The sequence below is a fragment of the Prorops nasuta genome, unplaced genomic scaffold (assembly GCF_024137725.1).
Source record: "Prorops nasuta isolate Cenicafe-Biocafe unplaced genomic scaffold, Cenicafe_Pnas_1.2 PNAS00015, whole genome shotgun sequence".
NCBI classification, from domain to species: domain Eukaryota; kingdom Metazoa; phylum Arthropoda; class Insecta; order Hymenoptera; family Bethylidae; genus Prorops; species Prorops nasuta.
The window spans coordinates 687361-701049 of NW_027116812.1; the positions used below are offsets into that span (position 1 = coordinate 687361).

Consider the following 13689-nt stretch of genomic DNA (forward strand, 5'->3'; position numbering starts at 1 on the left):
ATACAGCAGTGAAGAAATTTGTAAATTTTATTAATACAAGAACATTTATTCACTCACATTTTTGACGTAAAAAGTACATAAAAAGTACATCAAAATATATAATATATATTATCTTAATTATTCTAACAGAAGATGAGTTGATAAAAATTCATCAACTGAATCAGTATCCCACTTGTGTATATCAAGAATATCCTCAACTTTGTTATCAGCATCTAATAATTTAATAATTGGATCTAATCCAGCAACATACTTTATATGTAGATTTTTATACTTTTGTGGTCGATCACTCTTGATAAATGCTGGAAATGTATAATTAAATGTTACAACATTATGTTATTTTAAAAATGGTTATAAAATTGCTTCTGATCTACCTTGAATTTGAGGATATGCACCAAATTTACAAGTGCATACTTCCAAAACAGCTTTTGGATAACGTTTTGCAATTGAAGCATCATAATCATCATCTTTTAAACAACATTCTTTACAGTTAGAGCTGTAAAATATATAAATAAAATTGCTTGTAAAGAATAATCAAAGGTGTAAGAGTTAAAAATTGACTTGGTTTTGTGCAATACTTACTAAACTTCTACTATATTATGTTCAATAAATTTGTCACATGTAGAACATAATAAATTTGCTTTGTTAAAACCTAACAATTTACAATCTTCAGCTGAAAAGTCAGCATTAACTGCATTCTGTAAATACGAGGTTGTTAAAATATGATACTCTAAATAATATGATAAAAAGTGTTTTGCAAAAGTACTTTGTAAACGCTTACCAGTAAAAGAAAATTAATTAATGAAAATATAAAATATCCAATGTTCATAGTGAAAATGTAAACAATACTTGGAATTTTTTAATAAAAATGGATAAATACAATATTATAATTTCTTTTTTTCGAAATATATAATAATTCTATGTAACTCTAGCTGCACAAAATATAGGAGCTTAGAAAAGTTTCTTTAATAATCGTTAAAAAACTTGAAATCAAAGCAATATAGAAATATCACTCATAATTTTAGGTTAGAAGAGTTATTATGGTTATGTCATGGAGGTACAAATTAATACGGAGGAAGGGACGATCACCCATTATCGGAACTTTTTGTCTACAGGGTTGGCAGCACTGAGAGCACAAAGAGTGTTATTCAAGATAGGATCCATTCCACTGTATTTTAAAAGGTTTTTAATTATAAATTGAGATATGTTCAAATTCACAATATAAAAACACCGCGCGCACTATGCACTGACGTTTTTCACGAATTTTTCACTTATTACACCGTATTTTGAGAGATTATTGAGTTAGAAATTCAGAAAACCATGAATATAGATCACAAACACAATGCACGCACTGGACACTAACGATATTTACGATTTTTTTACATATTACACTGTATTTTAAAACATTATTTGATGATAAGTTGATAAAAGTTCGAATTCGGATCACAAACACACTGCGCGTGCACCACGCACTGACGTTTTTTACGAACTTTTAATTTATTTCACTGTATTTTGAAAGATTATTGCCCGTATTCATAGACGTCACTCGAACTCCACTCGAACTCGAAACAGGCTAAAATACTACAGTATATGTAACGTAAACTGTAGCATTAAACTTGAGTTGAGCTCGAGTGACGTCTATGAATACGGCCCTATTATTGATTTAAAAACTAAGAAAAGCAAGAATATAGATTACAAACACTATGCGTGCACTGGGCACTGACGATATTCACAATTTTGTTACTTATTACACTGTATTTTAAGACATTCTTTCATGATAAATTGATAGAAGTTCGAATTCGGAGCACAAACACACCGCGCGCACGAGGCACTGATGTTTTTCACGAATTTTTAACTCTTTTCACTGTATTTTGGGATAATTTTGGACTCTGAATGGAGAGAAGCACGAATCTCGCTGGATTTGTTGAAGAAAAGCGTGGAAGGTGCACCGGGGCGCGCGAAAAGTGAAAAAAGTGAAAAAGGTCCGGTCGGCCCCGGTCGCCGTTAGGAAAATTCGAAAGGCCCGTCGCGGCGGCCGATTCGGCAAACCAAAATAAACATGGCGGAAAGCGGTCGGGTGGTGGTGGGGAGAGGGTAGAACCTGCTCGCTCAAATCCGAAAACTGACCTTTTCGGATTTGAGCGAGGTTTTCGGATTTGAGCGAGCAGGTTCTACCCTCTCCCCACCACCACCCGACCGCTTTCCGCCATGTTTATTTTGGTTTGCCGAATCGGCCGCCGCGACGGGCCTTTCGAATTTTCCTAACGGCGACCGGGGCCGACCGGACCTTTTTCACTTTTCTCACTTTTCGCGCGCCCCGGTGCACCTTCCACGCTTTTCTTCAACAAATCCAGCGAGATTCGTGCTTCTCTCCATTTTTGACTAAATAATCTATCATAATACACTTTAATAAATTCAAAAGGCGTGAATATTGTCAGTGTGTAGTGCGTGTGATTTGTTTGTGATGTGAATTCGTGCTTTCCTCAGTTTATAATTTTAAAATGTCTTAAAATACAGTGGAATAACTTTAAAAATCATAAATATTGTCAGTGCCTAGTGCGTGTGTTGTGTTTATGTTGTGAATTTGAACTTTCTTCAATTTATAATTAGATAATCTCTTAAAATACAGTGGAATGGATCCTATCTTGAAGAACACTCTAGTTCGGGCCGTACTCATAGACGTGACTCGAACTCTCGAGTCGAGTTTTTATACTATAGTTTACGTTACATATACTATATATTTTTGCCTGAGTCGAGTTCGAGTCGAGCTCGAGTCACGTCTGAGTATGTACATACTACCAGGGAAAGAGTTCCTATAATGGGTGGGTGTCGCCATCCTCGATATACTTACAGTATACCACGAAGCGAACGCGATTCTATGTATTTCCCAAGCTTACTTGCAACTTGCAAGTTGCAGTTTGCAGTAATAAAACCGAACACGGCCACGGGCCAGCATCAGTAGCATCACAGCATCACTAGCATCGCATGTCGCGTCCGACTCCGAACCGCGTCGACGCATAACCGCTCTGTGCTGTTAGGGTATTACCGTCTAGTCTACCGTATGATGGCGTTTCGATGCTTTTGTGATATTTTTCTATATATGATTTTATCTATGTTTGAATATTTGTGATTATTTGTTAGGCTGTTAGTAATGCAAGGCATATTGTATGTATATATTTCGCTGTTATCCATTGTTGCGGTCAATTACGGCAATTCACTTCATTTATGACGTCCGCTGTAAGTAAAATGATTACAACGTGGTATACGTAAACGGGATAACTAAATAACATGTACAATTCACTTTATTTTTTTATAGTTAACGAATATATGTTATCCATTATGAAAAAGTTGTTGTGAATGTCAATTCGAATTACCAACGGTACGTACAAATAAGTTTTTAACTTAGTCTTTCATAGATTTAATTTAATACCAATAGTCCTATTATAATATTAGTACATTATGTGGTGCATATTAAAATAATATTACTTAATATGTTTATTTATCCTAGACATTATGATAAGCCTCTTGTTATACTATACTATTATTATCGCAGTTAATTGATCACTTAATCGTCAGAAATATCAGCAGGCAAGGCTTGACAGGCTTGTTCTAAATAATAAATTTGTCATTTGTACTAACATACTTTTTGCGTAACATAAAAGATTAATTTTTAGAAATATATGATACACTTTATATTTAATTTTTTCTCATCTTTCTTACCCTTACTTAACTCTTATAATTTTATACTAATTTACATCGATTGGAGTAAGTACATTAATATACAATATTAAAAGTTTCAATTAAATATATAAATACTTATTTAAATGATACTTGTCACGTGAACTGTTTTTATTGATAATTTTGTTTTTCAGGTTTTCTAATATTTTTGTTAAAATTCATTCAACAAACATCATATCTCGAATCGGTAAATATGTGTGGCGTTTTACAGTGGCTCGACCATGGATAGGATGCCTTGCTGGTATCCTTATACCATCAATAATTTTTTATTTATATTTATTGTTTAATGTTCCGTCTGTCGAAGTCGACATAATCACGAATCCTATGAAAGCAAAGTCTTCGCTTGCAAAAAAAGAGCATATACCGACATTGAATGATTTTCTAGAATTTCGTAAAAAATTAAGGGCTCAGTTTGTAAATAATGATTTCGACAAATTGTCGATGACCCACAATAATACCAAAGTAAGTAATTTAAAGAATCTTTAAAGTGGATAGACCACAAGTGAAAACGTTTATAAAATTTTTAGAAAAAGTGCGAAACTATACACGTTGCAATGGTTTGCGCTGGTTATAATTCAACGTTTACTCTCACTACAGTAATAAAATCCGTGTTGTTTTACCGCACATCGCCAATACAGCTGCATTTATTGGTCGATGAAATAGCAAAAAAGACGTTAACGGTTTTATTTTTAACTTGGGATTTGCCACACTGTGAGTTCTCTTTTTTCCATTAACAATGTAACAGTGGTATCTGGAAACTGTAAATATTTATACTTTTAGTTAATGTAACGTTTTATAAGGCTGATGACTATATGCCAAAGGTATCCTGGATTCCAAATAAGCACTATTCAGGAATTTATGGATTATTGAAGTTAATACTGCCAGATGTAATGAAGGAAGACAAACTGTTAGTACTGGATACAGACGTAACGGTTCTAAATGATATTATTATTATTTGGAGAATGTTTGATGAATTCAGCGGAGAGCAATCGATAGGATTAGTTGAAAACCAAAGTAACTGGTATATTAAATCTTTATCCTATGGTCAAAAACCATGGCCGGCTTTAGATAGGGGATTTAACAGTGGAGTTATGCTGATGAATTTACAAAAATTAAGGAAACAAAAATTTAATGAAAAATGGGAGGCTACCGCTAAACGCGTTTTAAAGTTTATACCAGAAACTAGTTTAGCCGATCAAGATGTGATTAATGCTGTGATCAAGGAATATCCTAGTATAGTTTTTAAAATAAATTGTACATGGAATATTCAGCTTAGTGATCACACAATCAGTGATACCTGCTATCAAGACACCAATAAGATAAATGTAAATAATTCTTTCAACTATATTAATTTGTAATCCAACAATTCAGGGAAATTTGAAGGTCCCGTATACATAAATCATATTGGTCAGACATCCTTTAAATTTAAAATACTTTTTTTCTACAAGTGAATTATTAACACAATGAAACATTCAAAAATACTTAAAAATTAATGAAAAACGGAATGTATCATTAAAATATTAGCCTTCACTTTGATGACCTATATTTTTCTTGCCTTTTTTTTAATTAGTTTTTACCACAAGAAGTTTATATACTTAAATCGTAGAATTAAACCTTATAGAATAAGTGTTTTCAATTAACTTATTAATTTGAAGAACATGAAATAAGGATTCATTTTTTTGTTTTATTAAAGTAATAATTAATTAGGAAAAAACAGATCTTTAAGTACGTTTAAAAGATGAATAATTGTGAGACAGTAAATGCATGCAGTATACTTCTCAAACTAAAGTGACTCTTCAAAATTAAAATTGATTGACAAATATAAGTCCCTTTTGATAAAAAACTGATTGGACAATGAAAACAATAACAGTATACAAGGCATAAAATTTAATCGATTGACAAGATACCTAATATAATCGTTTACTGTCTATTGATTTTTAACTACTTTTTAATACTTCATCGTCATCTTGCAGTCTTTTATTATTTTTTCGTGCTACAATTTTTGTTTATGTCAAATAAGTAGCAGATTGAATTTGAGAACACGTATCAGTCATAAGAACCGTTGGGTATGATAAGAGTGAATTATCCAGAAAGTGATAAAGAAATTTTTCAAATATTTATATTATGTGTCTAAAGTGGCTGTCCACTTTGTAGCGGACAAATACAGTCAACCGGTTAATTATTCAATTATACGTGTTATTTCGCTCGACTCGCCTCACTGCATGAACGTAAAAATTCATTTATCTTCGTAGCTATATGAAAGACGTCAATTTTTGCATAGCCTTTTTAGATTTTATTAAAAAGTACTTTCAGAAGAAAGGTTCTGTGAAAAAAATTAGCATCTCTAATATTTACAAAGATTAATTTTTACGTGGTCTGTCCAGAGCGCATTAAATGAATAGCCTGTGTAACAGAATTTTGTTTCTTTCGGATTTAGAGAATGTTTGACAAGTATGATATGCAGGAGCACCCTTAATCTTTTGAACGTAGACTGACACGACTAAATTTTAGATCATTCATTGGAATTCTCCTAGAAAACAGGATGTACAAAATAAAAATATTGATGAATTTCGCAAGATGCACAAAGTATTTTTACAAATGGATGGCAATTTGCTAAGAAAACGTTTGTTTGCTTGCGACAAGGCTAAAACTTTATCCTCTGTAAGACGATGATTCTCAAGACAATTTTAAACGTATATTTGTATATAAGCATTCCCCTAATAAACATTCTACGAAATTTTTAGCTCAACCTCAACTCTCACGAGAATGAGAAAGATCCATGTATGAAATTCTACAAGGGTGCAACCAAGTTTTACCGAACTCACCCGTTTCTTCTCGATTACGATTATAATGTAAACTCAGCAGTTGATGTGGCTTTAACAACGCAGTGTAGCATAGATCGCATGTTGCTTCTTGAAGATTTATCCAAACACTGGCCAGGAACAATAGTCGTCGCTCTATACCTAACTGATGCTGAAGTCCAAAGCTTTCTAGAATTCATTAAAGGATCGCAGGAATTGAGGAACAGAAGAAATATGGCTTATCACATTGTTTACAAAGATGGGGTACGTATGATTTTCAGAATTTAATAGTTGCAAGTTAAATATATATATATATATATTCCAGGAACTTTATCCGATTAATTATTTAAGGAACGTTGCTATGTCTTATGTTTCCACTCCATACATTTTTCAAGTGGACGTTGATTTCTTGCCGCAGCACAGATTATATGAGTTATTAATGAATCACATTATAAAATTAAATTTTAATCAGGGAGATAAGGCTGCTTTAGTTATTCCTGCTTTCGAAACTGAACGTTACAGGTAAGCCCTTATTTAACAACTTGACGGAGGATCATTTTAATTTAATAAATTCCTCTTTTTAAGATTTTCATTTCCCAATGACAAAGAGGAGCTTTTAACGCATTTGAAACGTGGTATTCTTTACACTTTTCGTTATCACGTATGGACACAAGGGCATGCAGCTACGAACTATTCAATGTGGAGAAACGCTACTGAGCCATACGAGGTACGGAATTAATTCCTATATCAATCAATCATTTTTATGAGAAGTACGTAGAGTTTATGATTAATCACAGATTTCCTGGGCGCCGGATTTCGAGCCTTATATCGTAGTGGCTAGATCCGCTCCTCATTATGATACTAGATTTATGGGGTTTGGATGGAATAAAGTTTCCTACGTGACTCACCTCGCGTCTTTAGGATACAAGTAAGCCAAATATCACGATAATAAAACCGAATTGCTTCAAGCAAACCGAATGACGTTTTTGATTGAATATTTTTGTGTCCAGGTTTATAGTCTTGCCGGATACTTTTATTATTCATCGACCGCACGCCCCTAGTTTGGATATTGGAAAATTTCGCTCCGATTCTATTTATAGACGGTAATAATGAATGAATGTTGTATCTTCTATCAATCGATCATAGGGCACGATCAAATATCTCAATGAATGGTTTTCTTTCAGGTGCTTAAAAAAATTGAAAGACGAATTTATGCAAGAGCTTGTCGACAAATATGGCAATGAAATTCTAGCTAAATTCAAACGAACCAAAGATACAATTCTAAAGCCTACATGAAACTATATAGTGATAGCTATTAATTAGTCTGTTAATACAATGTCAAATGTTTATAGCATGTTGATCTTATCTTTGCAAAAGTTGAATCGTAGGTATTTTTAATGAGAATGTACTATATTTATACAAAATGAACACAAATCCTTTTTCTACAAACCTTGTTCTCGTTCCTTAATTACTTATATAGGGTACGCATAAAGAAGTAGAGTGGAGTAAGGGTTGGGAAATATTTATTAAAATTTAACCCATTTAGTGGAATAGTGTACAGAGTGGTGCTTTCAGTACATTATTTATAATGTTACAATCACACTAAATATTTCATTTATAAAATATGTATAATATATACAGCGCCAGTATGTCAGTAATACATAACGAAAAATAATGATCGAAAAACGCCGATCGTGTAGACCAGTGAATTACAGATTATAAAAATACACAAATATATTGTATAGAACAAAACCAGCAGTATATAAACGGCGCAATATGAAAGAGAAATCATACTGATATTGAAATTACAAATAATAACAGTGACAGAGCATAAGATTATTGAGATTTAAATGTATTGACAGATGTGTCGAATATTATTTCAAATCGTTTTTAACAGAATTAATATATGTATACTTACGTCCACTTTTGCGCAGTGTTCAACGAAAGAATGACAAACATTGATCATTCGCAAAACGTAAAATTTATTTAATTTAATTTTTGTTCATTTATCTACATATTGTTACGCGCGACCGCGTACAATTTGTGTTTACTCCTGGACTCCTGTTAACGGGGGGACACTTGGATCTTCTGTACATGCATGCTTTTTAAGAAGAACTGTAGAAGATACGAAAATATGTTTAATGGAAAGTGGTTTATGCATTTCTGGCGGAGTTTATTAGTCAATGTACATTTATTATGATAAATCTTCAGTCGGATACGGCTGGTCCACAGAAACGTATCCGCCCCTATCCCTCTATAATATATCAGGAACACCATTTATATTCGTTATAACATATCTGCACATACGCTGCACTAATATATGTGCGTAGGTTTTATTGTTTCCTCGAATCTGTTCCAATGAAAGCCTATATATATATATATATATATATATATATATAGATCTAACAATATAGCAAGACCATATCTCAGACATTCATACTTTTTCTTTAATAGAATTAATCAACCGCTCGAAAATTTATAATTCAAGCTCGTAGTCCTGAAATTATAAAACTCTCCTGGAAGTTTTCGTTAATTTATTCAATCGATCAACTGACAAATACAAGCATATTCTGCGATAAATCCATAAGTAATTTATTGTATTTTCGCCACAGTTACAAACTGGCAGTGAAACACACAATTTAAAATTGTATAGTATAGCGTAGACAGTCTTTTAAATCGTGATCTATAATAATATGCGCGTTTACTATACAGACTCGTATATATATATACATATACATATACATTTTGTTATAAATAAATACTCAGATTCGTATAATTATCTCGCTGTACTTGTTAAGCCTTTGGTTACAAGATTAGGTCGCGATGTTTGATTTTCATTGAACATAAAAATTCTTGGTCTCTCGATCGTTCGTTTGCTCAAAACCTATATATAAAAGTAGGTAATATAATTAATAACTGCGGATATGAAATTTCAATGGACAATCGTATCGGAGTTTTTCCGTGGATCCCGGATGCTTAAGCGATAGTCTCGAAAACATCATGGAATTCTAAATCCCGTTGTTAGGATGTCGTTAATCATGAATTATGAATTTCCCAATATGGTTATCATTAATAAGGATAATAACATAATTGATTAAGCGAGTTTTGCCCCCCCCCCCCCACCCCAGCAGCCTCTCATCCGGAGTAGTGTCGGCGAAGCTTCAAAGCAAATGAGATTGTAATATGCAAGGTTTTGCCTATCAACTAACCATGGCCTCTTGATGTCTCCCACGAGAAAATTTTCCGTGCCTCTCTCTCCGTCGTCACTCCGGTGTCAAAGCGTGAAAGAGCCCCCCACTCTCCTCCCCCCATTATACCGATGAGGTCGGAACTTGATATATTTTACGTTAATCATGCCTATTGACACTTCGCTCCACCTTACGCGCAACCAGTCAACGTCTTTAAGAGAGCATTAATTCATTATCTCACTCCCACACCTTACACACGTACACGTTTTCCTCGGTACTATTCTTTTTTTTCTTAATTCCCTTTCTTAATTCCCTTTCTCAATGCCATTCTCTCCCCTCCGTTAAGCGAAACGACGTATAAAGAGAATGCTCCAAAATACAAAATTACAAAAATATATTCGTGACCGTATGGACCGCAGTGTCCGTCGCGAGCCTCTTGACGCCTCATCAATGCGATGGAAAGAAGAGATAATAATAATAATACTAATATTAATGAGAACAGTAACAATAAATAATAGTATAGATGTACACGTGAGAACAACGTATGAACAATGTGCATCCAATTTACGCGTTTGCATGTATGTACAAGGCGCTCCACGCACGGCTTCAGTCCAAACGGTCGCGACTCTTCTAGGCCGCTTAAAATATTTCCACGACGACTACTCATGTAAATTCTGAATCTCCGTGCTGAAAACTTGGTAAATTTTAACCTCATTGTCGTTGCTTGAAAGCTCTCGTTTCTCGTTAAGTCGAATCGAAAATTCTTGGTCGCTTTGCATCGAAAGACCAAAATTACAAAAGCTCGTCGCAATATTCTCTACGCCGTTACACTCTCATATTTTTAACCATCCAATTATCCGCTTAAAATTCCCTGCTCCTACCATTATAATGATATTTTCATAATACTGTGTGCTCTTGGCCGAAAGCTCTTCTCATTTTGCTATACCGAATTATTTACAATATACATACGTATCGTCCGCAGCCAATGGGCTTGCAATTATTTGTCTAAATAAGAAACTTTAGGGGCCTCTCTTCCACTTGCTATCCAATCGAGACGATCGCGATAAGCTCAGGATAAAGTTGAAAAATGTGTATAAAAGCTTCCAATTCCTGAACGATAAATTCGCAGTTAAAGAACGAACGGAATTTGCTAGCTAAATTACTGCCAGTAAAGTCACCGTTAAAGCTAAACGTACAGTCATTATACGTGGAACGAGCAATAGATAAAATGAAAGGTTCTGCAAAAGTAATTAAATTTTTATCTTTTATCCTACTTAGATAAGCAGATGATAAAAATTTTCAAATGACCAAGAATTTTTATCGAAGAAACAATTGATCCGCCAATAGGAGCTAAGACGTTTTGAAATTTAAGCCGCAATTTTTCAAGTAATTAATTGAAAGGTTTTCCAACTATGTACAATATAGAGTATATTCGTTTTATGCATTTACAGGATTATCGTCAGATTTTAATCAGGGGTATAAGATCGTATAAAATTGATGTGATGGAAGAAAAATAAAATATTACAATAATAATAATAATAATAAAAAAGAAAAAGTATAAACTAAATAAAACTTGGTCAACTTTGAGACCGTTGCGTTTAGCACAAAGCCAGAGAACTGGAATCCATCAACATTCGTCGCATCTCGCTTGAGCTACGTCAGTAGCTCAATTTAAAGCTAATTTGGATTTACAGATTATCGCTGTAGCCATTATTCCTCCGAGGTTCGTAAGGTTTAAACACGAGCCTCGATCACGGGCTAAAAAAAACGCCTTTGGAGCTAAAACCATCGTTTCATTTATCAGAATCCTCGATGGATATCGCAGAAGCTAAGGTTAATTTGCGTTGATCTGCCGAATAGCCGTCGATGTCTAAAATATATAAACTCGTTGGATAACAAAAATCCTCTTAATATTGAACGAACGAATGTCTACGAAGATTTAGTAGAAATGTAGAAAATCGAAGAAGACTCTTGCTAAATCATAAGAATTATTAATATGATGAATTGCTTTCGAAGAAGAATCGTACGATTGTTATCGATCGATGGATATACGCGTTATCCACACATATATGTATGATGATACTCGATTATGTGAGGCTTTGGGGCCAAAATGTACGTGTTTGTGTATCGCACTAAACTTAAACAAAGAGAAAATAACGCAGTAAAAATAATAATAATAATAGTAGTAGTGGTAATAATAATATTGTTCATAATAATAATAAGGAAAAATAATAAGAAAAGAAGGAGAATGCAGAGCGAAGACTGCACTTCCAGGACCTTGTAGCTTCGGTTGGAACTCTGGAGTGCATTCTCACAGGGCTGAGTTCTCGTTAAAAATAAATAGTAGAATAAAAACTGGAAGAGGGGGTAATGGAGGACAGGAGAATATATAGTATATACTATATAAAAGCGAGAAAAGCGAGAAGAGATTGAGTGGGGGGTAGTTGGATGATGATTTCCGGTAGGAGATGCAAGGAGAGGACCTCGTAGGGTCTGGAAGCCCCGCGCCCACGGTCGATGTAGTAGGAGCCCAAGGCGAATCCCGAAGGCACTTGTTTATAATCGTTAATCCTCGTGGGCCTTTAATCTAAGATATCCTTGAGATCAGACTTCGGTGCCGTCCTCGCCCTCGTCCTCGTAGAGGGGACCATTGGCGGCCTTCTTCCTGGGCTTTGGCGGAGGTCTGGGTGGAATCTTTCGGGCCAAGATGGTGGCACCGATGGAGGATTGCTGTTGGCTCGGATGCTCGAGCTCCGGGGGCTCGTCTGGCAGTTTGCTCGGCCATTCAGGGGCTCCTTCCGGCGCAGCTCGGTCGAAAGGACTACTGGCCAGGATGTTCGGAGTGCTACGCTGTATAGTGCCATAATTGGAGCTCGGTGTCCCCGGCAAGACCCTCCGGACGAATCCCGCAGGTTCGGGACTCTTGTTCAAGGACGCTACCGAGCTTCCATCCGCGGTTGGTCTCAGGCCCAGATTGTCGTAGACCGGCTCGAGGACCTCGGTCGGCGAGGTCGGGGGTCCGCTGCTCCAGCTGGGGGCCCTCGGTCTTCGGGGAATCGTGACGTACCCGTGACGACTCATCACCGGAGCCGGCGAGGGGGCGTAGGGCGTGACGCTTCGATTGTGGGGCAGTGTTTTGAACGCTGGGTACTGGCTCAACGGGGAACCATAGGAAACTGGGCCAGGGTGTTGGTTAGGAAGACGCGTGCTATCCGGCGCCGTTGACGCCTGGCTCGTCGGCGAGGAGCCTCGGCCCCCTGAAAACGCCAGCAGATCCGGGGGATACTGTCTGTAGCTCGTTCCACCCCTTGGCAATGTACCCGTTTCACCCTCCAGTTCCGGTGTCTCCTCTCGCTCGTCCTCGCAGGACACGCCGACACCACCACCGTCAGCTGCGACATGAGAAACAAAACAAAAACGGGAACGTTAAAACAGAAAATTTCAAGGATAGGGTTATCAAGATCAGGATTTAATAAAGTGCGATTTATATAGTATATTGTATGTATACTATTATGTCGAGTGTCAAGTGTGTGCTGCAGGTTTTACGCAACTCTTTCCCCTTACAAATAAAAAAAAAGAAAAAAAAAAAAAAATAGGAAATCTAAAGAAACGCTCTAGCTGGACTATACGCTAGGTAGTCTTTTGTCATTGGCTATATTGTCCTGCTGTGTTTGCCACTTTAGCAACAGACTTTGCTTTATCGAACTCGCAGCTTTCAATTATTATACATCGTGTGAGGAGCCTCGATTCTCTCATCGGGAATATTTACAGTTAATATCGCTTCGAAGCGGAACGAAATGGGCCGGGCTTCGGATGGCCAATGAATTTAACGGATAAAGAAATTCTACCAGGATGCGGTAAAGTTCGTACGAAGGGTTGGAGGGCTTGGCATAACAATTCTATTTACAAGGGACCACGTTCCAATCATCCCGATTTTTCAGGATAAAGGAGGAGACGAAACCATA

At 35.8% G+C, this 13689-nt stretch overlaps 3 protein-coding genes across 5 annotated transcripts in view; 1 reads left to right on the top strand and 2 right to left on the bottom strand.

Moving 5' to 3' along the window:
• Positions 1-9: 9 nt before the first annotated feature.
• On the bottom strand, positions 10-1821 carry LOC136779236 (selenoprotein F). The gene is made up of 4 exons (XM_066736714.1): positions 779-1821; positions 580-695; positions 372-493; positions 10-299 (listed from the first exon to the last, which is right to left on the bottom strand). The coding sequence occupies exons 1-4, from the start codon at positions 824-826 to the stop codon at positions 118-120; spliced, it is 468 nt and encodes a 155-aa protein (XP_066592811.1). The 5' UTR covers positions 827-1821; the 3' UTR covers positions 10-117.
• Positions 1822-2848: 1027 nt separating this feature from the next.
• On the top strand, positions 2849-9074 carry LOC136779235 (xylosyl- and glucuronyltransferase LARGE1-like). Of its 3 annotated transcripts, XM_066736712.1 has the most exons (13): positions 2849-3234; positions 3314-3376; positions 3870-3922; positions 4040-4197; positions 4263-4446; positions 4516-5060; positions 6247-6396; positions 6480-6800; positions 6862-7058; positions 7122-7263; positions 7334-7464; positions 7547-7639; positions 7721-9074. In XM_066736712.1, the coding sequence occupies exons 4-13, from the start codon at positions 4060-4062 to the stop codon at positions 7830-7832; spliced, it is 2013 nt and encodes a 670-aa protein (XP_066592809.1). In that variant the 5' UTR covers positions 2849-3234; positions 3314-3376; positions 3870-3922; positions 4040-4059; the 3' UTR covers positions 7833-9074. The 3 variants fall into 3 exon arrangements, with proteins under 3 accessions (XP_066592809.1, XP_066592808.1, XP_066592807.1); XM_066736711.1 differs by having other exon boundaries at positions 3314-3762; positions 3870-4197; XM_066736710.1 differs by having other exon boundaries at positions 3870-4197.
• A 146-nt stretch (positions 9075-9220) lies between these two features.
• The window catches only part of kek5 (kekkon 5), a 212023-nt gene continuing 207554 nt past the window's right edge, over positions 9221-13689 (bottom strand). Inside the window, exon 11 of the mRNA XM_066736709.1 lies at positions 9221-13116. Within this exon, the coding sequence (XP_066592806.1) occupies positions 12329-13116 (788 nt within the window). The 3' untranslated portion in view covers positions 9221-12328. The remainder of the gene's footprint in view (positions 13117-13689) is intronic.

What these genes read in the sequence shown, in the direction of transcription:
- LOC136779236 (XM_066736714.1), bottom strand. Translation starts at nt 826, where the DNA reads ATGAACATTGGATATTTTATATTTTCATTAATTAATTTTCTTTTACTG. An exon ending in CATAATATAGTAGAAGTTTA is followed by an intron (nt 494 to 579) that starts GTAAGTATTGCA and finishes TATATTTTACAG; the next exon opens with CTCTAACTGTAAAGAATGTT. An exon ending in TGCATATCCTCAAATTCAAG is followed by an intron (nt 300 to 371) that starts GTAGATCAGAAG and finishes ATACATTTCCAG; the next exon opens with CATTTATCAAGAGTGATCGA.
- LOC136779235 (XM_066736711.1), top strand. Translation starts at nt 4,060, where the DNA reads ATGAAAGCAAAGTCTTCGCTTGCAAAAAAAGAGCATATACCGACATTG. An exon ending in AAGACACCAATAAGATAAAT is followed by an intron (nt 5,061 to 6,246) that starts GTAAATAATTCT and finishes ACTAAATTTTAG; the next exon opens with ATCATTCATTGGAATTCTCC. An exon ending in ACGCTACTGAGCCATACGAG is followed by an intron (nt 7,264 to 7,333) that starts GTACGGAATTAA and finishes GATTAATCACAG; the next exon opens with ATTTCCTGGGCGCCGGATTT.